The 26,158-nt window shown below is 44.3% G+C and overlaps 1 protein-coding gene across 1 annotated transcript; it reads left to right on the top strand.

Moving 5' to 3' along the window:
- Positions 1–4,232: 4,232 nt before the first annotated feature.
- On the top strand, positions 4,233–12,066 carry UTS2 (urotensin 2). Its single transcript, XM_073316791.2, has 4 exons — positions 4,233–8,666; positions 10,247–10,363; positions 11,101–11,144; positions 11,819–12,066. The coding sequence occupies exons 1-4, from the start codon at positions 8,564–8,566 to the stop codon at positions 11,933–11,935; spliced, it is 381 nt and encodes a 126-aa protein (XP_073172892.1). The 5' UTR covers positions 4,233–8,563; the 3' UTR covers positions 11,936–12,066.
- Positions 12,067–26,158: the final 14,092 nt, after the last annotated feature.

The raw sequence follows: 26,158 nt of genomic DNA, 5'->3' as shown, positions 1-26,158 counted from the left end.
TGAGGTTACAGGGACAAACCATCCCAATGAGTCGAAAGAATAGTAAATATGGCAGGCGACCAGCTTGGCTTAATGGTGAAATCCTAGCAGATCTTAAACATAAAAAAGAAGCTTACAAGAAGTGGAAGGTTGGACATATGACCAGGGAAGAGTATAAAAATATTGCTCAGGCATGTAGGAATGTTATCAGGAGGGCCAAATCGCACCTGGAGCTGCAGCTAGCCAGAGATGTCAAGAGTAACAAGAAGGGTTTCTTCAGGTATGTTGGCAACAAGAAGAAAGCCAAGGAATGTGTGGGCCCCTTACTGAATGAGGGAGGCAACCTAGTGACAGAGGATGTGGAAAAAGCTAATGTACTCAATGCTTTTTTTGCCTCTGTTTTCACTAACAAGGTCAGCGCCCAGACTGCTGCGCTGGGCATCACAAAATGGGGAAGAGATGGCCAGCCCTCTGTGGAGATAGAGGTGGTTAGGGACTATTTAGAAAAGCTGGACGTGCACAAGTCCATGGGGCCGGACGAGTTGCATCCGAGAGTGCTGAAGGAATTGGCGGCTGTGATTGCAGAGCCATTGGCCATTATCTTTGAAAACTCGTGGCGAACGGGGGAAGTCCTGGATGACTGGAAAAAGGCTAATGTAGTGCCAATCTTTAAAAAAGGGAAGAAGGAGGATCCTGGGAACTACAGGCCAGTCAGCCTCACTTCAGTCCCTGGAAAAATCATGGAGCAGGTCCTCAAAGAATCAATCCTGAAGCACTTGCATGAGAGGAAAGTGATCAGGAACAGCCAGCATGGATTCACCAAGGGAAGGTCATGCCTGACTAATCTAATCGCCTTTTATGATGAGATTACTGGTTCCGTGGATGAAGGGAAAGCAGTGGATGTATTGTTTCTTGACTTTAGCAAAGCTTTTGACACGGTCTCCCACAGTATTCTTGTCAGCAAGTTAAGGAAGTATGGGCTGGATGAATGCACTATAAGGTGGGTAGAAAGCTGGCTAGATTGTCGGGCTCAACGGGTAGTGATCAATGGCTCCATGTCTAGTTGGCAGCCGGTATCAAGTGGAGTGCCCCAGGGGTCGGTCCTGGGGCCGGTTTTATTCAATATCTTCATAAATGATCTGGAGGATGGTGTGGATTGCACTCTCAGCAAATTTGCGGATGATACTAAACTGGGAGGAGTGGTAGATACGCTGGAGGGGAGGGATAGGATACAGATAGACCTAGACAAATTGGAGGATTGGGCCAAAAGAAATCTGATGAGGTTCAATAAGGATAAGTGCAGGGTCCTGCACTTAGGACGGAAGAACCCAATGCACAGCTACAGACTAGGGACCGAATGGCTAGGCAGCAGTTCTGCGGAAAAGGACCTAGGGGTGACAGTGGACGAGAAGCTGAATATGAGTCAGCAGTGTGCCCTTGTTGCCAAGAAGGCCAATGGCATTTTGGGATGTATAAGTAGGGGCATAGCGAGCAGATCGAGGGACGTGATCGTTGCCCTCTATTCGACATTGGTGAGGCCTCATCTGGAGTACTGTGTCCAGTTTTGGGCCCCACACTTCAAGAAGGATGTGGATAAATTGGAGAGAGTCCAGCGAAGGGCAACAAAAATGATTAGGGGACTGGAACACATGAGTTATGAGGAGAGGCTGAGGGAGCTGGGATTGTTTAGCCTGCAGAAGAAAAGAATGAGGGGGGCTTTGATAGTTGCTTTCAACTACCTGAAAGGGGGTTCCAAAGAGGATGGCTCTAGACTGTTCTCAATGGTAGCAGATGACAGAACGAGGAGTAATGGTCTCAAGTTGCAGTGGGGGAGGTTTAGATTGGATATTAGGAAAAACTTTTTCACTAAGAGGGTGGTGAAACACTGGAATGCGTTACCTAGGGAGGTGGTAGAATCTCCTTCCTTAGAGGTTTTTAAGGTCAGGCTTGACAAAGCCCTGGCTGGGATGATTTAACTGGGAATTGGTCCTGCTTTGAGCAGGGGGTTGGACTAGATGACCTTCTGGGGTCCCTTCCAACCCTGATATTCTATGATTCTATGATTCTATGAAATCAACAGAGCCAGACGTGTACCCAGAAGCCTCCTGCTGCAAGACAAGCCCAAGAAAGAAACCAACAGAACTCCACTGGCCATCACATACAGTCCTCAGCTAAAACGTCTCCAACGCATCATCAGTGATCGACAACCCATTCTGGACAACGATCCCGCACTTTCACAGGCCTTGGGAGGCAGGCCAGTCCTCCCCACAGACAACCCACCAACCTGAAGCATATTATCACCAGCAACTATACACCGCACCATAGTAACTCTAACTCAGGAACCAATCCATGCAACAAACCTCGATGCCAACTCTGCCCACATATCTACACCACCGACACCATCATAGGACCTAACCAGATCAGCCACACCATCACCAGTTCATTCACCTGCACATCCACCAATGTAATATACAAAAAGAAAAGGAGTACTTGTGGCACCTTAGAGACTAACCAATTTATTTGAGCATAAGCTTTCGTGAGCTACAGCTCACTTCATCGGATGCATACTGTGGAAAGTATAGAAGATCTTTTTATACACACAAAGCATGAAAAAATGGGTGTTTACCACTACAAAAGGTTTTCTCTCCCCCCACCCTCTCTCCTGCTGGTAATAGCTTATCTAAAGTGATCACTCTCCTTACAATGTGCATGATAATCAAGGTGGGCCATTTCCAGCACAAATCCAGGGTTTAACAAGAACGTCTGAGGGGGGGGTAGGAAAAAACAAGGGGAAATGGTTACCTTGCATAATATAATGTAATATACGCCATCATGTGACAGCAATGCCCCTCTGCTGTGTACATCGGCCAAACTGGACAGTGTCTACGTAAAAGGATAAATGGACACAAATCAGATATTAGGAATGGCAATATACAAAAACCTGTAGGAGAACACTTCAATCTCCCTGGACACACAATAGCAAGTTTAAAGGTAGCCATCCTGCAGCAAAAAACCTTCAGGACCAGACTTCAAAGAGAAACTGCTGAGCTTCAAGAAAAGGAGGACTTGTGGCACCTTAGAGACTAACCAATTTATTAGAGCATAAGCTTTCGTGAGCTACAGCTCACTTCCTCAGATGCATATCGTGGAAACTGCAGCAGGCTTTATATATACACAGAGAATATGAAACAATACCTATTCCCACCCCACTGTCCTGCTGGTAATAGCTTATCTAAAGTGATTTCCAGCACAAATCCAGGTTTTCTCACCCTCCACCCCCACACACAAATTCACTCTCCTGCTGGTGATAGCCCATCCAAAGTGACAACTCTTTACACAATGTGCATGACAATCAAGCTGGGCTATTTCCTGCACAAATTGGGGGGGATGTGAGAACCTGGATTTGTGCAGGAAATAGCCCAGCTTGATTGTCATGCACATTGTGTAAAGAGTTGTCACTTTGGATGGGCTATCACCAGCAGGAGAGTGAATTTGTGGGGGGGGGTGGAGGGTGAGAAAACCTGGATTTGTGCTGGAAATCACTTTAGATAAGCTATTACCAGCAGGACAGTGGGGTGGGAATAGGTATTGTTTCATATTCTCTGTGTATATATAAAGCCTGCTGCAGTTTCCACGATATGCATCTGAGGAAGTGAGCTGTAGCTCACGAAAGCTTATGCTCTAATAAATTGGTTAGTCTCTAAGGTGCCACAAGTACTCCTTTTCTTTTTGCATATAGACAAAGGCACCTGGTACAAAACCCATCCATCTGCAGAAACAGATGACTAAACTGCTCTAAATTCTTCTGGTATTCAGATATGGCTGTGATGAAAATGCTATAATTGCAGCAGTCATTCAACAGAGAACATGATGAGTAACATGACAGAAAGGAAAATTCTTAGGAATTGTCCATGTTTTTTCAGCTATAGAGACCCATGTGTAGGCAAGAGAAGTTACTTCAGTAAGATATTATGTTTTTCTTAGTTTCCTGTGAGTAACTCTAACCATTTACTTTTTTGCTGCTGGGGCATTTGCTGTTGGTCTTTTGGTTCAGTAGACTCTTTCCTCAGGCCATACTTTCTCACTTGGGTTAAAGCAGATTATTTGGGGGCACTTGGGGAATGAAGGGGATTCCCTTTGGTTATTCCTTCTGCCAATGGTATCATTTCCCCATTTTACTTTTCAAAAAATAAACTAAAAGAAAAGGAGTACTTGTGGCACCTTAGAGACTAACTAAGGTGCCACAAGTACTCCTTTTCTTTTTGCGAATACAGACTAACACGGCTGTTACTCTGAAAAAAATAAACTATAATTTCCCAGTTGGCTCCATGATATTTTGTGTGGAACAAGTTTAATTCCCGTGGGACAAAAATAGCCTCATTCTGAGTCTGAAAACTGTACTCCAGTAGATACATAATATGGAATCTGAATCCCATAGGTGGCTGATGTGTAACATTTCCAAGCTCCAGTCATGCCAGATTTGCTGTCCTTCATGTTGAACATGTGAAGGTTTTAGTTGTTAACTCTCTAGTGTTGGGTGGACAAGGAAAATAAGGGCCAGTTTGTAAGGCTCCACTTGGAGAGAATAAACCCAGAATACCGTGTGCCAGCCCAGCAGGGCTTGCTTCCAAGAGGATATTCTCAGAAAAGGAAGAAATTGCCCTACAAAGGAGCAGTGTTTTGGCAGCTGGGATCCAGTACTAGCCCAGGTCCCAGGGACTGTTTCCCACTTATCTGAAAAAAAAAAAAAAAAAAAAGTCTGCAGAAGCGTTTAATTCCCTGCCATCTTCACTCACATAAACACACGTTCAGTCACTCATATGCATGCACACAAAGAAAAGCCTATTTTCATCTCTTACAGCTTTTCTCTCAGACTCAAAGAACAGAAATACTATTTGGTTATACACAAGACACATACCATACCACTGTTACTGCCCATACAATGGGCTAACAAGCAGCTAAGAAAAAGGAAAGTTAACAGACGTGTCCATGTTATAGTTAGGTTTTTGTTTGATCTTGTAAGTCTCCCAACAGCCAATTTTCAGTATCCCAGTTCCTTTACTACTTCCTGTTGTATGCTCAGGTTTACAACATTATATGGATACAGTATATGGATAGAAATATAACTGACTGGAAATACAACTTAGTGTGCGTGACTTGAACAAGTGACCACCCCAGATCAGCAACCTATAGAAGGATTTAATAATCCTAGAAATTTAGGATTGGAAGGGACCTCGATAAGTCATCTAGTCCAGTCCCCTACACTGAGGCAGGACTAAATATTACCTAGACCATTCCTGACAGGTGTTTGTCTAACTTGCTCTTTAAAATCTCCAATGACAGAGATTCCACACCTCCTTAGTAATTTATAGTTTGCAATCCAGCCTGATCAACAGTATAAGATAACTTGTTTACAATGATTCCTCCTGGTTAGTAAAGATTATTATTAAAAATTGAAAGTACAGTAATGTGGTTACTCTTCCTTGTTATTCCACAAGAAGTTCAATAATTAAACTGGGTTGAAATTGCCTTATCTCACAGGCAAGTATTACCACGGGAAGCAAAATCTACCAACACAGTAAGGATTCAGAGAATATTTTCGTTTTGAATAATGGTTTTGGAAAATCTTAAAAACTCTCCTACAAAGAACCCCCCAAATTTTCAAACTGACATTTCACATCCATTTTTGCCATCTACATGCTTGGGTTTTTGTATCCTCAATAGAGGAGTTGGTTCCTTGCTTTGAATGATGATGTGCACCCTGTTCTTGAATGCCTTTGGCACCCCAGCAAAGGAGAGTTTATAGGTGACAAATGCAAGACCTGAGTAGAAAGCAATAAGGTATGGGCAAGATGCCTGATTTCTACATGACGCACTTCATGATTGCTGTAAGAGGCTGCACTCTTCCTGGTGGAAAGACAAAGGACAAAAATTGCTTATGTAGAGTGCTTCCTTCATTAGCTTTCCTTGGAGGATGTGCTGAGTGAATGTTGATGATGCCATTGTCATTGATAGCTCACTGAAGGAGAAGTGTTTGTACTGAGCATTCAGCGCTATCTTAAACAATGAGGTCATGCAGCAAAAATCAGACCTAATTGCTGTTTGCAATCTTGGAATAAAAAGATGCATGAGTCACAGATGGAGGGAAGAGTTCCTTCAGCCACTTGCATTCCCTGTGGAGGGGAAGAAGGGTACATGAATTTGTTAATTTAGTTTTGTAGAACTCTTTTCTATCTCACTCACGCCCCCAAGCAAAGACAAGTCCAGGAAGTAGGAAATGGGTCACACAGTTGAGGCACCTACAACTGATGTTTTAAAAACTGATATATGGCCCCTATATGCACCTATTCACACACTAATACAGATGTAGCTCAAGGTATGTAAGACATGCATTACATGGAATGTCCCCATCCTTCTCATGCCAGTGTTGGTGCACAGGATGGAAACTCTCTTCCATCCATCTCTGCCATTAGCTGCTGTTTCCATCTGCTCTATGGTGTTGAGATCAACTCTTCTGCCCTCCCTGCAAAGGGTTCTTCTTAAGGTTTCTCTTGGGTGCCCATGTTTCCTCATACCAGTTGGTTTTCACTTGACAGCTTCATGTGGGAGTCTGTATGTTGGCATCCGGTGGTGCATGCGCCAAATCTGTCCAATGCTTTCTTCTAATTGTAGGGGAAATGAACTGCTGGTTAGTGATTTATCAGATCTCTTTGTTGGTGATGAAGTCTGTCCATCCACTGTACAGAATTTTTCTTAGATACTTATTTTAAAAGGCGTCTAGTTAGCTATCTAACATAGATCTCCAGTTCTTGCCACCATAACTTAGCATTGAGTGAGATAACACCTGAGTTGAACATTCAGAGTTTTGTTTTGGTACTGTATATCTTTGATTTCCATACATTGTTGATTTTAGAGCATGGTGTGGATGGCTTTCCAATCTACGATGTCACTTTTCTTGAGACGAAAAGGAGTACTTGTGGCACCTTAGAGACTAACCAATTTATTTGAGCATGAGCTTTCGTGAGCTACAGCTCACTTCATGAGGTCACTGTTAGCTAGTACAGTGCTGCAGAGGTAAATGAATGCTTATACTTCCTTAATATGTTTGCCTTCCAATATGATCTCTGTGCTGCTCAATATGTCTTTGCATCTTGGACAGATGACCTGTATCTCAAGCTGATGCAGATGTGATTGATCTGTTTTTTTTATTTTGTCATCTGGTGAATTCCAGTTACAGATAATTTTCAGATAACTCCAGAAGCTAAAGAATTTACAGTATGAAAGATCAACCTCATTAGTAAAGTCAAAAGGAAACAGAAAGTCCCAGTATCAACTGATCAGATCTCACTTTGTTTTTCCCAAGAGTTGGAAGGCAGGAAAACTAAGTTCAGGGACAGTGTGCCTGAACTGGGATGGCCATTTTTGTAGACCTGAATGTAAGCTCATGTTCTCAACCTCACCCAAACCAAAGGTTCACAGCATAAATATGTCAGTTTATGATATTAACATCTGTATACGGGTGTGTGTGAGATGCTTGAATGAACACCTGGCCCCTTCCCAGAGGAGTTCATAATCTAGAAGGAAAAGACAGGTGTGATTGCACGAGAGGTGACATGAGACAAGGTAGATGAATGGATGCAGGAACACCAAGAATAAAGTCATGAGGCACTTGTTTTGCATGGTACCCACAATGTTAGCTTTAAAAAGAAAAAAGCTAGCCAGCTAGAGATTAGCACATTATCTAATACAAGATCAAGTAAATTTCTTTAGAGGAGGGGAACAGGTGATAGGTAAGCTAGAAAGGAGGTCAGTGCTGCTCACAGGCTACTAAAAGACCGAAATTTAACACTTCCCAAACTAGTTTACATGTATTGAGCGAGTCTCCACCTAACCGTAAAGGAAGATCAAAGTCATACTCCTGCTGCCAAGGCAATTCTCTAGGGCAATATTGGAAAAGGCCTTTGCAAATGGAAAAAATAAACAGCCATGAAATCTATGTGAAAAACACCAGCATCTTGAACTCAGCTCAGCTTTTCTTTGCAAATTAAACAACTGGATGGAAGTTTTAATCTCCTCTCGTCTCACTCTCCTGGCACGAGAACCCCCAACACAACATGACAACTCATCCATCCAACTCACAAAAGGAAAAAAAAAACATTTCATATCAGATGCTCTGCGTCAAGCTTGCTAAGGCTCATAAATCAGCCATCTCACTGCCCTGGTCATTTCAACCAACGTCTGACCCTTTCGTTAACTCATGATTTATAACTGGAAGTTATTTTTTATGCCAGATTTATAAACTTTACTGTGCCTGGTTTGATATAATATCCACTTTGTACACCACGCAATGAGACAGTAAATTTATTGGCTATAAACTGTTACCTTGAAAAATGACATCAATGCAAAGTGGTTTCCATTTAGAATCAATGGGCAATAAATTCATTGGATTTTTTTTTTGTGGATGATGCTATTTATGAGGTCATGAGTGGCTATATAATAGGTGAAATTGGGAGGAGAAGCACCAGTCAAATAGCGGTTCTGTGCGACGGGGTCAACAAAGACGAATTATATTCACGCAGCAACAATGCATACGCTGGTATTCTGCTGTCTCTTTATTATCAGCCTCTCATGTCCTCTCTTGTCTCTCCCTATTATCGACTCCAGTGAGGTGTCCTATCAGCTCTCAGGTAAGACTTTTTTGCTTTTACTGCTTAGTAGGGCACTGGGCAGTAATGCCGGATGAGTAACCGAGAAATTATTTCAGAAAGGACCTTTTCTCATCTGTGCTCTTCAGCTGTGGCAAAAAGCAGATGTTTCTTCATGATGCTAGAGGAAAAACGATATAGGGGTCCAAAAGTGGAATACAGAGGGTATCATATAGTCATGATTGAAGTGTCTGAGCAGAACTCTGAACCAGGACTCAGGACTGGAAGATCAGGGAGTGCTGCAGGTCAGAAAGCTGTGCACGAAGAAGGTACCGTGCCTACCTGCCCTCTACTTAAGTAATTCATGTTCTTTTTTGGAGACACTGCTGCTATATTCATTTACAAAGTCTGATAGACACCAAAGTGTTTTTCTAAATATTAGTAAGTTCAAAATTTAAACAAGTGTCTTTCCAAACCTTCTACTGTGTAATTGCAGACACTTTACAGCCAGCTGTCATTCAATCCAGACATCATTCACCGTATGATGAGATGGACGAGCTGGCAGTAACCATTAATATCAACTGCATTTGTTTGGAGGCATGCATTAAGCTTATTAAATCTTCTCTACTAATAAAAAAGCGCCCTCTAGAGAACAAAAAACAAAATCAGGAGTCTATATTCAATTATATATTTTTATCTCAAACCAAAGGTGTATGTCAGCATTGCTAGGGAGAGGCAAAGTATATTGGAATAACTGTGTGAAATGTCTCAGTGTATTGCACATGGAGGTAGCAGCTTGTCTTATGCAAAGACACTTTTCTGAAACTTCCCAGTGTCCTCTGCAACTGTCCCTCTGCACAGTTACTAGGCAAACTACAGTATTCACTTATGGCCAAGGATTTTTTAAAAATCTTCCCCCCGGATATGTTGTTTTGATTAAAATGTTTTAAATTTCATTTAATTAAAATAAGGGGATTGTGGGGAAATCAAAAGCAGATAAGTGATACCTATGATCCATTATATTGTCTCTAAATCAGCCAGCTATTTCAGGGTGCTAAAAGACCCTGTATTCATGTAGGTTCTCCTGAAATTATATCACAAAGTTCTAGAAATCCCACCTTTCTTTCCTTTCAGACAGTCGGATCTTGTTCTGGTAGCCTGTCCAGTTCATCTGAGCAGTGAGCGACATGCTGCTCCATTTAATCATTTGGAAGACTGCCACTTTCACATTGTGTTTCTTTTGGCATTGCAGACACGCTGAACAGCAGTAGTTTCTGTCCTTGGGGCTATAGGTACCCAGGGCCCCAAACCAATGGGTGACCTACTGTGCTAAATTGGGTGGATCGGTTAGAGCAGTGAGAACAGAGTGACTGTATAGATGTAACATCAGGAAGGTGACTCAGGTACCCAAAGAGGCAATCACCACCTCTTTCACATTTATTAAACAAAGGTCAGTGATTAACTACTGGTGCCTTCTGACGTCTTCAGAACACGGGGCCCAGAGGCCTGTTCAGGAGCCATCTGACTAAATGGATGTTACCCAAAAGGAAACAGGGTCCTGAGGCAGGTGTCATCCCATACAGACTCTGATGTCTTCTTTAAATGTCTTCTTCTACCAACAGCAGATGAAAATACAAGATTAAATGTGGAGCGATTGGACAGCTTGGGGAGAGCTTCTCTGCTTCAGACTCTGCCAAGGCTCCTGGGGGCACAAACTGAGGACAGTCCCAGCAAAGCAGGTAAAGCTCTCCCACCCAGTTTACACATAGAGATGTTCCAAGGTACAAAATGCCAAGGGTCCCTTCTGAAAATTCAGCTGCTTTGAGCAGCAAAAAATAAGAAACATCTTGCAATATGAATCTGCCTTGAGCGTGCACATTGTCAAAGCAGCTGAAGTTCACTGTCTGCAGAGAACCCAAACTCCACCAGCAGGAACATGTTAAGTTGGGGGAGGGATGGAAGAATCAAAGAACCATCAGGTACAATCCCATTAAGGACTCATTAACAGTGAAAGGAAGTTGCAGCCCTCTAAGTTAGTGAGAGTCTGAAAAAAAGTCTGTTGAACTTCATACTGCTGTTGAGTAGCTGATGATGACTAGGGGGCAAGGAACTCCTCTAGGCAAGACAGGGACTTGGTCTGGGACTGGTTAACTGGGCCTTGCAAATGTCAATTTGTTGAACTGCACCAGCATTTTCAGAAAATGCAGAATCCACAGCCATAAATGCATGATACAATGACTTATGCGGGAGAGAGGGTCCTTAGAAGTAAGATTAAGTAAAGGGCTGCAGCACCACTACCATAGACCCCTCAGGAATAATGTGCTATGACAAGGACTGACCCTACATCAGAAGGGACAGTTGGTATTTGATTCCTAACTTCCGTTTTACCTCTGTGGATTATATTTTGGCAATCAGAAGTGACATGGGTAGTCTCTCCATTTCTAAATTAAGAAGCATTTCACACTTGTTTTTCCAGGTCTCAGTCCCAGCAGCTACAATCCAAGGGAAAATGTGAAAGAGGTAAGTGAATGACTAGCTATTGTCAAAATAAGAAACTGGAAACCCACATTTTAGATTAAGGAGAAATGGCTAATAAAAGACCCTTTAAAGATCCATTTAACTTAAAAATAGTTTAGATCAAAGTATGACCCATCTTTCTGGAGCAGAAAAAGGATGTTGGAAGATGACAGAAATCTGCTAATTTGCATAATTTAAAAAATATTTTCAAGGCTGTAGTAACACAGATTTGGCAGAAAATGAGAGCATTTCAGTATAATTTTAAAATTCCAGCCCTCTTCTGAAACGCTGCCTTCTAAATAAAAGGTTAGTTCCAGCCTCCACAGGCCTGGCTAAAGAGTGTATATGGATATCGGTGAGATTCAATAAGGATTCCAGGTATGTCACTTTTCCCACAGCAATGTGTACAACATTAGCACAATGATAATGGGCTAATTGATAATACAAAATCATTAATATTTACCATATATTGATCCTTTAAAGATTAAGGCAGAGAATTTGATTAGCATTTTGGATCACAGACGCATATTGGGCTGGCTGTCTCTCTGACGAGTCAGAATATGGGGCCACAGGGCCCGGTCAGAGATCGCAGAGGGACTGCATCTCATTGTAAGCATTTTTCAGAGAATTAATCTGATTTCCCCCACACTAACCGGCATGACGTTGCTTGATTTTAGGCTTTCTATGGAAGTCACCCTCGAATTGCTTTGCTGAGCCGCCTGCTGGCCAAGGACAGGAAACAGAATAAAAAACGTGGGAACCTCTCTGAGTGCTTCTGGAAATACTGTGTGTAACCTGGGGTGGTGGGGTGGGAGGACAAACTCTTTCCTAATCCTAGCTGCTTAATTTATAAAGATGTTAATAACTGTCCTTGAAACATGTACATAGATTTGCTTGTTTTAACATGAGGAGAATAAAGAATTGTGAAGCTGACTCTTAACTCTACATTCCATGCTGTTTGGAGATTAATAAATCCTCTATGTTTTGCAAATAACCTGTGAGCAATGAGTTATTTTCCTTCAGAGATTCCATCCTTCTTGGGTACTAAGTGATGGGGCAAAAAGGGGAAAACAGACAGATAGTGAAAGACCAGTCTGGGAAATTAGGAATTCTATAGGATTGTCTCTCTAAGCGGAGGGATGGATGAACCAGCACTACGCCACACTAATTTGCACAGTCTTTCATACACATTGTATCTCCTAATGTGTTAATATAGTAACAGATCAGTAATAGAAAAGAGAGATAATAATGATATGAATCACCCCCAAGAGGAATCACCTGAGGGGAGCAGACTACCAGAAGTGGTGGGGATGGGAGAGAGCTGAGGAGAACTGATGAAAAGGTGGGGGACATGGGAGCCTGACCTAATGCATATTAGAAAACAGAGCAATTTCTTACAGCAGGCAATTGCTTTGCCTTGCAGGCCTCTGCTTTCACTCACCCAGCACACACTCTAATCTCTGCCCAGCACACTAAGGATGTAAGGGGCATTCACTGGAGAGAGGTATTAGGACGGGGCCTGACATTTATGCAGCCTCATTTCAGTTCTGGCTCTGCTGGATTTTGTATAACACAATAGCTGACTTGTATAAGACCCAACCAACACCACTGGACAGCAGCCTCTCCCACCCCCCCACACACCCCTCTCTATTCTGCTGATTACAGAAGGGCTGGAGAGACTGTGTCTGGGGACACAACCAGCCTTGGCAGTGGCAGGATTCACTGAATTACATGGGTGGTTCTCCAACTGTCATAGCAGGGAAGCCTGTTAGCAAAAGCTCCTCTAGAGAACTGCTCCATGCGTTTGTCTTCTTATAATGCTTGTCACCTGTGTCAGGTGTTATATAGAGAAAAGCAGTGTTCAAACCCCAAGGTGAGAAGAAGTTACTCACCTTGTGAAATAACAATCGTTCTTTGCGATGTGTCTCTTGATGGGTGCTCCACTGTAGGTGTGTTTGCGTCTCTTCGCTGCTGATCAGAGAACTTTGGTAGCAGTGTCTGTTATGCCCGCACATGCGCTCTCTCTCCTCATGCCCTGCCACTAGGCTAGCCAGAGCACACAAGCTAACCCCCTCTCAGTTTCTTCTCTACTGCAGAGTCATTGACAAGAATTTGGAAGTAAAGGGGAGGAGGGTGGGTTGTGGAACACCCATGGGGGAAACATCTTAAAAAACCATTGTTACTGCACAAGGTAATTAACAACTACTACTTCTTCAAGTAGTGTCCTCATGGGTGCTCCATTGTGTGACTCCCAAGCAGTAACCCTAGTGGAGGAGATAGGAAGGTGAAATGGATGGAATATCCATTGTGAACAACTTCCAGGACTCATCGTTCTGACGTTATGCATTCCCAGGTGCTGCGAACCTTTGCAAGGCAGTAGCCAAATGCATAGGAAGAGATGGTCAGCTATAGTGGTTGTGGGGAGTGGTCTGTCGATGCTTCAAATATGTCAAAATTGGTGCTTGGAGATGGGCCAGATGGTTTTTGCCTAGGAAATTTAGATTTCTTCCTCTGAGGTTTGCAATAGTGCCGTGTCAGGTGATAGGAGGTGAGTGGTTTGTGTCGGGGCTGCTGACCAAATTTTCTCTTTTGTCCAGGCGTATAAATCCCAAAGACTGGCAAGCAGCCCGAGTGTCTTTTAGGATATGAAGAGAGGCATCCAGCTTCACTACAAAAGCTTGGTGCCTTCAAAGGGAAGGTCTTCGACAGTCAATTGCACCTCTTTAGGGAAGCCTCAAAGGTGTAACCATCATGCACATTGCATAACCATCCCTGTGGAGATGGACCAGGCCACTGTGTCAGCTGCATTTAGGGAAGACTGTAGCGCTGTCTTGGCTAATAGCTGTCCCTCCTGGATGATTTGAACTGTCCATGCTGTGACGTGGGAAGCTGAGCACGAAAGTTTCTAAGTTTCGAATAGTTGACAGAGTCATATTTCAGAGTTAAGGGTTTGATATTTAGTGATTCGAAACTGTAGCATACCTGAAGAACAGGCTTTCCGACCAAATAGGTCCAAATGTTTCCAATCTGTCATAGGGAGTGAACTTCATTTGGCGTTGACGGCCCCAAATGTTCACAGCATCCATGACACTAGAGTTTGGAGGAGGGTGGGAGAAGAGGAATTCTGTCTCCCTAGCAGGGACATTTTTTTTTTTTATGATTGGTTTGCTTGCAAGTAGGTGCCAGTGAAAACAATGAGAGTCCTTGTGGCACCTCAGAGACTAATAAATGTATTTTGGCACAAGCTTTCGTGGGATATAACCCACTTCATTAGAAGCAAAAGTAGGTGCTGCTGATGCTGGGGTCTGCCATATTGTTTTTGCAGGGTCCAAGAGAGCCTCATTAATAGGGATGGCTATTTTAGAGGATGAGGAGGAGTGTAGTATGTCAAGGAGCTTGTGATGGGTGTCCTTGACTTCTTCCAAGGATATCTGCAACTTGTTTTGCTAGGTTCTGAAAAAGCCGGAAGTTATAGGCCCAGGACAGTGGCGGAGACATGACAACTTCATCTAGGTAGGCAGAGGAGGAGATGTTGGTTGTTGGAGTCACCTCTTCCTCAGTACCACTCTCCTCTTCCTCCACAATCTCCTCTGGAGGTTCTAGATGCCGTGGCCGTGGAGGAATGTCTCGGGTGTTCACGGGGAAAGTTAGAAGCTCCTGGCTCTCCATTACCCTGCATATAAAATGTGAACAGCCACTGCTCCCATCTCCCACCTGAGCTCATTTCACATCCACTCCTCAGGCTTATGACACACATCTCAATAGATCTTTGGGCTTTTCCTTTCATAATAATTGCTGTGCCTCAGTCCAGGCTACCGTCTGCCTGAAATGACTTTCACAAAGTTATTTTGTCCATCTGTCCTCTACCCTTGCCTCATTTAATTCACTCCCTTGGGAGCACTGTGTTCAAAAACCACATTAAAATAACTCCTGGGGCTAAGAAAACATGTCCCTGCCTCCCTCCAGATCACTATATTTATGTATTAAGAAAAGGAGGACTTGTGGCACCTTAGAGACTAACTAATTTATTTGAGCATAAGCTTTCGTGAGCTACAGCTCACTTCATCGGATGCATGAAGCATTTATGTATTGTATCCCTTCCCCTTCATCTCACTAAGCTCTTTGGGAAGATTCTGGCTCTGGTCTGGAGAGTGCCTAACATTTTGGTAGATCTGCAATACAAACAATAAATAATCCTATTGATGTGCTGCATAGGGCTGCATTTCCGCAGCCCTCCTGGGCAGAGTTTGTGAAGTGCCCTGAAGTGAACCTTGAGGATGAAAAGTGCTATATAATCTTATTAGTAAACAGGACAAGCACTGCAGACCTCAGGCCCTTCCTTAAGGCAGGAATTATCCCACAGAAAAACCCTACTGGAGCTCTGCTATGGTTTCTCCTGTAGTATCCAAACTGAGCCCACTAGGATGAAAGTTAGCTTTGACCTTCAGCACCTTGATACTGGAGATTCAATATGCAGGTTTTGTGCATTAAGGCATGTCTTGACACCTGCCATTGAATTAGGAAGAAGGGGCCACTGTTCAGAACACTTAGGACCAAGCTATGGTAGTGTCCCAGAGCCATATCTTGTTCCATTACAGCCAGTGAGGTTTCTTGTACAATTTATTTGCATGTTAGTACCCAGAATGCTTTTTGCAGCTGAAAGCTATTTCTTGGCAGTGCTTGTGTCTAACTGTATCTTCAGAGCACAAAGTCTGAGTTGCTTTTGGGTGTGTGCACTGTGGGATCTGCCTGTGAGTCACATGAGCTCTGTAAGTCCCGTGGAAAGATTTCAGGGAGCCCTGCCTTCTTTAGTAGATGCTTCGTATAAAAGGCACAAATAGAACTCCAGTAAATCTTTAGTTAAAGCTACAGCTAGCAGGGACATATGTTACATTGATCTCATTGATGTACATCATAAATCTCTGACTAGGTTGCTTAAAATGCAGCCTACAGGTCAAACAAATCTTGTTCACTTTTCATGACGCTTAAGACAGATGGAACCAGCTACAGCAATGAAGAATGTACTTACAAATGTTGAGCAGCTGGATGTAGAATGCAGCCATCTTAAATCTTCTCGACAAAGTAGAAATTAGTCTGACAGAGTTTGGCAAAACAGAGTTCATTCATGAAATCTCTCATTTCCTGCCACTTCATAAGTCAAATATTGTGTCCTTCAAAGGATGCAGGATAAGCAAAGCAACAGGATTTTAAAGCTTGTGACATTGGCACAAACATCCAGTGCTTCACTCAGGGCCCTGGCCCCTGCAGTAGGAAATTATATCCTTCCCTATTCAGTTCTGTAGACCAGTCCTGCCCTTGGGGATTTCCCCACAGCACAGATTATTAGGATAGGAATTAAAAGCCTGATGGTTGTATTCCATCAATTGCCTGCCAAAGCAATAGGAGAGAGTTTCAGCTGTGAGCTGGAGCATGGAACTACTGGAGAGAGGCTGCTGTTGAAAGGCGTATAGTGTTGTCAGATTGATAATAAAGAAGTTGCAGCAATTCACCAGCAAACACAAACCTATAGTATCATACTGTGTATCTTCCCAGCTTGGGCACCATTAATAATTAATAACTGATCATTAATAATTTGTCAATAATCAACCAATTGATTGATAACCAATCATTTATACAAATTATAACAGACTATATATTGCGTGAGGGGTTCTCTCGACTCTGGATTAGTTTAACAACAACAAACCCTGGAGAAGTCAGTTTTGGTTGGATTTACTGATTAACAGTTAAAAGAAAAGAAGTACTTGTGGCTCCTTAGGGTATGTCTACACTACGAAATTAGGTCGAATTTATAGAAGTCGATTTTTTAGACATCGTTTTTATATATTCGATTGTGTGTGTGTCCACAGAAAATACTCTAAATGCATTAACTCGGTGGAATGCTTCCACCATACCGAGGCAAGCGTCGACTTCTGGAGTGTTGCACTGTGGGTAGCTATCCCACAGTTCCCGCAGTCTCCACTGCCCATTGGAATTCTGGGTTGAGATCCCAGTGCCTGATGAGGTAAAAAACATTGTCACGCGTGGTTCTGGGTACATGTAATCAGGCCCTCCCTCCCGCTGTGAAAGCAACGGCAGACAATCGTTTCGTGCCTTTTTTCCTGAGTTACCTGTGCAGACGCCATACCATGGCAAGCATGGAGCCCACTCAGCTCACGGTCACCGTATGTCTTCTGGGTGCTGGCAGACGTGGTACTGCATTACTACACAGCAGCAGCAACCCATTGCCTTGTGGCAGCAGACGGTGCAATAGGACTGGTAGCCGTCATCGTCGTGTCCGAGGTGCTCCTGGTCGCCTCTGTGAGGTCGATCAGGAGCGCCTGGGCATACACAGGCGCAGGGACTAAATTAGGAGTGACTCGACCAGGTCATTCTCTTTAGTCCTGCAGTAAGTCCTATTGAACCATCTTTTGGTGAGCAGGCAGGTGATTAGGATGGCTAGCAGTCCTATTGCACCATCTTCTGCCGAGCAGCCATGAGATGTAGATGGCTTGCAGTCCTGCACCGTCTGCTGCCAGCCAAAGATGTAAAAGATAGATGGAGCGGATCAAAACAAGAAATAGACAAGAAATAGACTAGATTTGATTTGTACTCATTTGCTTCCCCCCCCGCCTAGGGGACTCATTCCTCTAGGTCACACTGCAGTCACTCACAGAGAAGGTGCAGCGAGGTAAATCTAGCCACGTATCAATCAGAGGCCAGACAAACCTGCTTGTTCCAATAAGAACAATTATTTAGGTGCACCATTTCTTATTGGAACCCTCTGTGAAGTCCTGCCTGAAATACTCCTTGATGTAAAGCCACCCCCTTTGTTGATTTTAATTCCCTGTAAGCCATGTCGTCAGTTGCCCCTCCCTCCGTCAGAGCAAAGGCAGACAATCGTTCCGCGCCTTTTTTCTGTGCTGATGCCATATCACAGCAAGCATGGAGCCCACTCAGCTCACTTTGGCAATTAGGAGCACATTAAACACCACATGCATTATCCAGCAGTATATGCAGCACCAGAACCTGGCAAAGCGATACCGGCCAAGTAGGCGACGTCAGCGCGGTGACGTGAGTGATGAGGACATGGACACAGACTTCTCTAAAAGCATTTTCTCTGCCAATGCATGCATCATGGTGCTAATGGGGCAGGTTCATGCGGTGGAATGTCAATACTGGGCTTGGGAAACAAGCATAGACTGGTGGGACTGCATAGTGTTGCAGGTCTGGGACGATTCCCAGTGGCTGCGAAACTTTCGCATGCGTAAGGGCATTTTCATGGAACTTTGTGACTTGCTTTCCCCTGCCCTGAAGGGCATGAATACCAAGATGAGAGCAGCCCTCACAGCTGAGAAGCGAGTGGCAATAGCCCTGTGGAAGCTTGTAATGCCAGACAGCTACCGGTCAGTTGGGAATCAATTTGGAGTGGGCAAATCTACTGTGGGGCTGCTGTGATGCAAGTAGCCCATGCAATCAAAGATCTGCTGATATCAAGGGTAGTGACCCTGGGAAATGTGCAGGTCATAGTGGATGGCTTTGCTGCAATGGGATTCCCTAACTGTAGTGGGGCCATAGACGGAACCCATATCCCTATCTTGGCACCGGAGCACCAAGGCGGCGAGTACATAAACCGCAAGGGGTACTTTTCAATAGTGCTGCAAGCTCTGGTAGATCACAAGAGATGTTTCACCAACATCAACGTGGGATGGTTGGGAAAGGTACATGACAATCGCATCTTCAGGAACTCTGGTCTGTTTCAAAAGCTGCAGGAAGGGACTTTATTCCCAGACCAGAAAATAACCGTTGGGGATGTTGAAATGCCTATATGTATCCTTGGGGACCCAGCCTACCCCTTAATGCCATGGCTCATGAAGCCATACACAGGCAGCCTGGACAGTAGTCAGGAGCTGTTCAACTACAGGCTGAGCAAGTGCAGAATGGTGGTAGAATGTGCATTTGGACGTTTAAAAGCGCGCTGGTGCAATTTACTGACTCGGTTAGACCTCAGCGAAACCAATATTCCCACTGTTATTACTGCTTGCTGTGTGTTCCACAATATCTGTGAGAGTAAGGCGGAGACGTTTATGGCAGGGTGGGAGGTTGAGGCAAATCGCCTGGCAGCTGGTTACGTGCAGCCAGACACCAGGGCGGTTAGAAGAGCACAGGAGAGCGTGGTGTGCATGAGAGAAGCTTTGAAAACCAGTTTCATGACTGGACAGGCTACGGTGTTAAAGTTCTGTTTGTTTCTCCTTGATGAAACCCCCCGCCCCTTGGTTCACTCTACTTCCCTGTAAGCTAACCACCCTCCCCTTCTCCCTTCGATCACCGCTTGCAGAGGCAATAAAGTCATTGTTGCTTCACATTCATGCATTCTTTATTCATTCATCACATAAACAGAGGGATGACTACCAAGGTAGCCCAGGAGGGGTGGTGGAGGAGGGAAGAACAATGCCACATAGCACTTTAAAAGTTTACAACTTTAAAACTTATTGAATGCCAGCCTTCTGTTTTTTGGGCAATCCTCTGGGGTGGAGTGGCTGATTGGCCGGAGGCCCCCCCACTGCGTTCTTGGCCATCTGGGTGAGGAGGCTATGGAACTTGGGGAGGAGGGCAGTTGGTTACACAGGGGCTGTAGCGGCAGTCTGTGCTCCAGCTCAACCATACACTGGAGCATACTGGTTTGATCCTCCAGCAGCCTCAGCATTGAATCCTGCCTCCTCTCATCACGCTGCCACCATATTTGAGCTTCAGCCCACCACTTACTCTCTTCAGCCCACCACCTCTCCTCCCGGTCATTTTGTGCTTTTCTGCACTCTGACATTGTCTGCCTCCACACATTCATCTGTGCTCTGTCAGTGTGGGCGGACAGCATGAGCTCAGAGAACATTTAATCACAAGTGTGTTTTTTTCTCTTTCTAATCTTCACTAGCCTCTGGGAAGGAAAAGATCCTGTGAGCATTGAAACACATGCAGCTGATGGAGAAAAAAAAAGGGACAGTGGTATTTAAAAAGACACATTTTATAGAACAATGGGTACACTCTTTCACGGTAAACCTTGCTGTTAGCATTACATACATAGCATATGTGCTTTTGTTACAAGGTCGCATTTTGCCTCCCCCCACCGTGTGGCTAGCCCCGCCCTCCTCCCCGTGGCTAACAGCGGGGAACATTTCTGTTCAGCCACAGGCAAACAGCCCAGCAGGAATGGGTGCCTCTGAATGTCCCCTGAAGAAAAGCACCCTATTTCAACCAGGTGACCATGAATAATATCACTCTCCTGAGGATAACACAGAGAGATAAAGAACGGATGTTGTTTGAATGCCAGCAAACATACACTGCAATGCTTTGTTGTACAATGATTCCTGAGTACGTGCTACTGGCCTGGAGTGGTTAAGTGTCCTACCATGGAGGACGCAATAAGGCTGCCCTCCCCAGAAACCTTTTGCAAAGGCTTTGGGAGTACATCCAGGAGAGCCGCGAATGCCAGGGCAAATTAATCATTACACATGCTTGCTTTTAAACCACGTATAGTATTTAAAAGGTACACTCACCGGAGGTCCCTTCTCCACCTGCCAGGTCCGGGAGGCAGCCTTCGGAGGGTTTGGGGGGTATTGGCTCCAGCTCCAGGGTAAGAAACAGATCCTGGCTGTCGGGAAAACCGGTTTCTTCAATTGCTTGCTGTGAGCTATCTACAACCTCATCATCTTCATCATCTTCCTCGTCCCCAAAACCTGCTTCCGTGTTGCCTCCATCTCCATTGAAGGAGTCAAACAACACGGCTGGGGTAGTGGTGGCTGAACCCCCTAAAATGGCATGCAGCTCATCATAGAAGCGGCATGTTTGGGGCTCTGACCCAGAGCGGCCGTTCGCCTCTCTGGTTTTCTGGTAGTCGTGCCTCAGCTCCTTAAGTTTCATGTGGCACTGCTTCGGGTCCCTGTTATGGCCTCTGTCCTTCATGCCCTGCAAGATTTTGACAAACGTTTTGGCGTTTTGAAAACTGGAACGGAGTTCTGATAGCACGGATTCCTCTCCCCATACAGCGATCAGATCCCGTACCTCCGGTTCAGTCCATGCTGGAGCTCTTTTGCGATTCTGGGACTCCATCATGGTCACCTCTGCTGATGAGCTCTGCATGGTCACCTGCAGCTTGCCATGCTGTCCAAACAGGAAACTGAAATTCAAAAGTTTGCGGGCCTTTTCCTGTCTACCTGGCCAGTGCATCTGAGTTGAGAGTGCTGTCCAGAGTGGTCACAATGGAGCACTCTGGGATAGCTCCCGGAGGCCAATACCGTCTAATTGTGTCCACAATACCCCAAATTCGACCTGGCAAGGCCGATTTAAGCGCTAATCCACTTGTCAGGGGTGGAGTAAGGAAATGGATTTTAAGAGCCCTTTAAGTCGAAAAAAGGGCTTCATCGTGTGGATGGGTGCAGGTTTACATCGATTTAACGCTGCTAAATTCAACCTAAACTCCTAGTGTAGACCAGGGCTTAGAGACTAACAAATTTATTTGAGCATAAGCTTTCGTGAGCCACAGCTCACTTCATCGGATGCATTCAGTGCGGAGATTTATATACATAGAGAACATGAAACAATGGGTGTTACCATACACACTGTAACAAGAGAGTGATCACTTACGGTAAGCTATTACCAGCAGGACAGTGGGGGGTGGGGGGAACCTTTTGTAGTGATAATCAAGGTGGGCCATTTCCAGCAGTTGACAAGAACGTCTAAGGAACAGTGGGGGGTGGGGGGAGGAATGAACATGGGAAAATAGTTTTACCTTGTGTAATGACCCATCCACTCCCAGGCTCTATTCAAGCCTAAGTTAATTGTATCCAGTTTGCAAATTAATTCCAATTCAGCAGTCTCTCGTTGGAGTCTGTTTTTGAAGTTTTTTTGTTGAAGAATTGCAACTTTTAGATCTGTAATCGAGTGACCAAAGAGATTGAAGTGTTCTCCAACTGATTTTTGAATGTTATAATTCTGGACGTCTGATTTGTGTCCATTTATTCTTTTACGTAGAGACTGTCCAGTTTGACCAATGTACATGGCAGAGGGGCATTGCTGGCACATGATGGCATAGATCACATTGGTAGATGTGCAGGTGAACGAGCCTCTGATAGTGTGGCTGATCTGATTAGGTCCTATGATGGTGTCCCCTGAATAGATATGTGGGCACAGTTGGTAACGGGCTTTGTTGCAAGGATAGGTTCCTGGGTTAGTGGTTCTGTTGTGTGGTCTGTGGTTGCTGGTGAATATTTGCTTCAGGTTGGGGGGCTGTCTGTAGGCAAGGTCTGGCCTGTCTCCCAAGATCTGTGAGAGCGATAGGTCGTCCTTCAGGATAGGTTGTAGATCCTTGATAATGCGTTGGAGAGGTTTTAGTTGGGGGCTGAAGGTGACGGCTAGTGGCGTTCTGTTATTTTCTTTGTTGGGCCTATCCTGTAGTAGGTGACTTCTGGGTACTCTTCTGGCTCTGTCAATCTGTTTCTCCACTTCAGCAGGTGGGTATTGTAGTTGTAAGAATGCTTGATAGAGATCTTGTAGGTGTTTGTCTCTGTCTGAGGGGTTGGAGCAAATGCAGTTGTATAGTAGAGCTTGGCTGTAGACAATGGATCGTGTGGTGTGGTCTGGATGAAAGCTGGAGGCATGTAGGTAGGAATAGAGGTCAGTAGGTTTCCGGTATAGGGTGGTGTTTATGTGACCATCGCTTATTAGCACCGTAGTGTCCAGGAAGAGGATCTCTTGTGTGGACTGGTCCAGGCTGAGGTTGATGGTGGGATGGAAATTGTGGAAATCATGGTGGAATTCCTCAAGGGCTTCTTTGCCATGGGTCCAGATGATGAAGATGTCATCAATATAGCTCAAGTAGAGTAGGAGCATTAGGGGACGAGAGCTGAGGAAGCGTTGTCTAAGTCAGCCATAAAAATGTTGGCATACTGTGGGGCCATGCGGGTACCCATAGCAGTGTCGCTGATTTGAAGGTATACATTGTCCCCAAATGTGAAATAGTTATGGGTGAGGACAAAGTCACAAAGTTCAGCCACTAGGTTTGCCGTGACATTATCGGGGATACTGTTTCTGACGGCTTGTAATCCATCTTTGTGTGGAATGTTGGTGTAGAGGGCTTCTACATCCATAGTGGCCAGGATGGTGTTTTCAGGAAGATCACCCATGGATTGTAGTTTCCTCAGGAAGTCAGTGGTGTCTCGAAGATAGCTGGGAGTGCTGGTTAGGGCCTAAGGAGGGAGTCTACATAGCCAGACAATTCTGCTGTCAGGGTGCCAATGCCTGAGATGATGGGGCGCCCAGGATTTCCAGGTTTATGGATCTTGGGTAGCAGATAGAATACCGCAGGTCGGAGTTCCAGGGGTGTGTCTGTGCGGATTTGTTCTTGTGCTTTTTCAGGGAGTTCCTTGAGCAAATGCTGTAGTTTCTTTTGGTAACTCTCAGTGGGATCAGAGGGTAATGGCTTGTAGAAAGTGGTGTTGGAGAGCTGCCGAGCAGCCTCTTGTTCATACTCCGACCTATTCATGATGATAACAGCACCTCCTTTGTCAGCCCTTTTTGATTATGATGTCAGAGTTGGTTCTGAGGCTGTGGATGGCACTGTGTTCCGCACGGCTGAGGTTATGGGGCAAGTGATGTTGCTTTTCCACAATTTCAGCCCGTACATGTCGGCGGAAGCACTCTATGTAGAAGTCCAGTCTGCTGTTTCGACCTTCAGGAGGAATCCACCTAGAATCCTTCTTTTTGTAGTATTGGTAGGAAGGTATCTGTGGATTAGTATGTTGTTCAGAGGCGTGTTGGAAATATTCCTTGAGTCAGAGACGTCGAAAATAGGATTCTAGGTCACCACAGAACTGTATCATGTTCATGGGGGTGGAGGGGCAGAAGGAGAGGCCCTGAGATAGGACAGATTCTTCTGCTGGGCTAAGAGTATAGTTGGACAGATTAACAAAATTGCTGGGTGGGTTAAGGGAACCACTGTTGTGGCCCCTTGTGGCATGTAGTAGTTTAGATAGTTTAGTGTCCTTTTTCTTTTGTAGAGAAGCAAAGTGTGTGTTGTAAATGGCTTGTCTAGTTTTAGTAAAGTCCAGCCACGAGGAAGTTTGTGTGGAAGGTCGGTTTTTTATGAGAGTATCCAGTTTTGAGAGCTCATTTTTAATCTTTCCCTGTTTGCTGTAGAGGATGTTGATCAGGTGGTTCCGCAGTTTCTTTGAGAGCGTGTGGCACAAGCTATCAGCATAGTCTGTGTGGTATGTAGATTGTAATGGATTTTTTATCTTCAGTCCTTTTGGTATGATGTCCATCTGTTTGTATTTGGAAAGGAAGATAATGTCTGTCTGTATCTGTACGAGTTTTTTCATGAAGTTGATAGACACTACCACACTATCAGAGGCTCGTTCACCTGCACATCTACCAATGTGATCTATGCCATCATGTGCCAGCAATGCCCCTCTGCCATGTACATTGGTCAAACTGGACAGTCTCTACGTAAAAGAATAAATGGACACAAATCAGACGTCAAGAATTATAACATTCATAAACCAGTTGGAGAACACTTCAATCTCTCTGGTCACTCGACTTCTGATCTAAAAGTGACTATTCTTCTCCAAAAAAACTTCAAAAACAGACTCCAACGAGAGACTGCTGAATTGGAATTAATTTGCAAATTAGATACAATTAACTTAGGCTTGAACAGAGACTGGGGGTGATTGAGTCATTATACAAAGTAAAACTATTTCCCCTTGTTTATTCCTCCTTCCCCCCCCCCCCCCCCCCCTCACTGTTCCTCAGATGTTCTTGTTAACTCCTGGAAATGTGGTGGAAATGGCCCACCTTGATTATCACTTCAAAAGGTTTTCGCTCCCCCTACCCCACCCTCCTGCTGGTAATAGCTCATCTTAAATGATCACTCACTTTCCTTTTCTTCTCTTTACAATGTGTATGATAAACACCCATTTTTTCATGGTCTATGTATATATAAATCTCCTCACTGTATTTTCCAGTTTATGCATCCGATGAAGTGAGCTGTAGCTCACGAAAGCTTATGCTCAAATAAATTGGTTAGTCTCTAAGGTGCCACAAGTACTCCTTTTCTTTTTACAGTACACAAAAGAGACATGCAGGATTCAAGAGACTAATGCATAGAATCGTAAGACTGGAAGGGACCTTGAGAGGTCTTCTAGCCCAGTTACCTGCACTGAGGCAGGACTAAGTATTATCTAGACCATCCATGACAGGTGTTTGTCTAACTTGCTTTTAAAAATTGCCAATGATGGTGATTTCACAATCTCCCTAGGCAATTTATTTCAGTGCTTAACTACTCTGAAATTTAGGAATTTTTTCCTAACTTCCAACCTAAACTTCCCTTGCTGTAATTTAAGTCTGTTGCATATTGTCCAAACTCAATATTTAAACCCCGACATGGGTGTTGGGGATTTCAGTTGCATAGGAGTCACCATAAAGAACATCTGATCTTTATTATTTATTGCAAAGGACAATAAATCATCATATTTTGGCACAGGAGGGGCACATTTTTTTTAAGCAAGACATTACATGTGAACCCAATTTTGACACTAAAAGGAGCAGCGTACGTCACTCATCTGTCCAAACACAGACCTGTTAATAGGATCATATTTTAAATCAAATTAGCAACATTATACATTACACAATTACATGGGGGCTACTTCATGACTTGATAAAAAATTAGGACTACTGCTCATGGTTCAGGACATAAGCTGATCACAAGCTGGGTTGGGAAATTTTTTCTCTACTCCAAAATAAATATACAATTGCTTAAGTACCGATTTGGGGGAGAATATGAGGAGGGTGAAGATTCACCTCTCTTAGAAGCATCTGGGATAGATCATTGTTGTAGGTTGGATACCAGCTTAGAACTGCATGGGCAACTACCTGCCAGGTACGAAGGTTGGGGATCTCTCAAGACATCTAGGACATGTATACATGCAGTGCTGGGGAGGCGCTGGTGATCATGGTACACATGGGTACCA

The sequence above is a fragment of the Lepidochelys kempii genome, chromosome 18 (assembly GCF_965140285.1).
Source record: "Lepidochelys kempii isolate rLepKem1 chromosome 18, rLepKem1.hap1, whole genome shotgun sequence".
NCBI classification, from domain to species: Eukaryota; Metazoa; Chordata; order Testudines; family Cheloniidae; genus Lepidochelys; species Lepidochelys kempii.
Note: the sequence above shows the minus strand (reverse complement) of the source record. Positions and strands in the feature narration are given on the sequence as shown.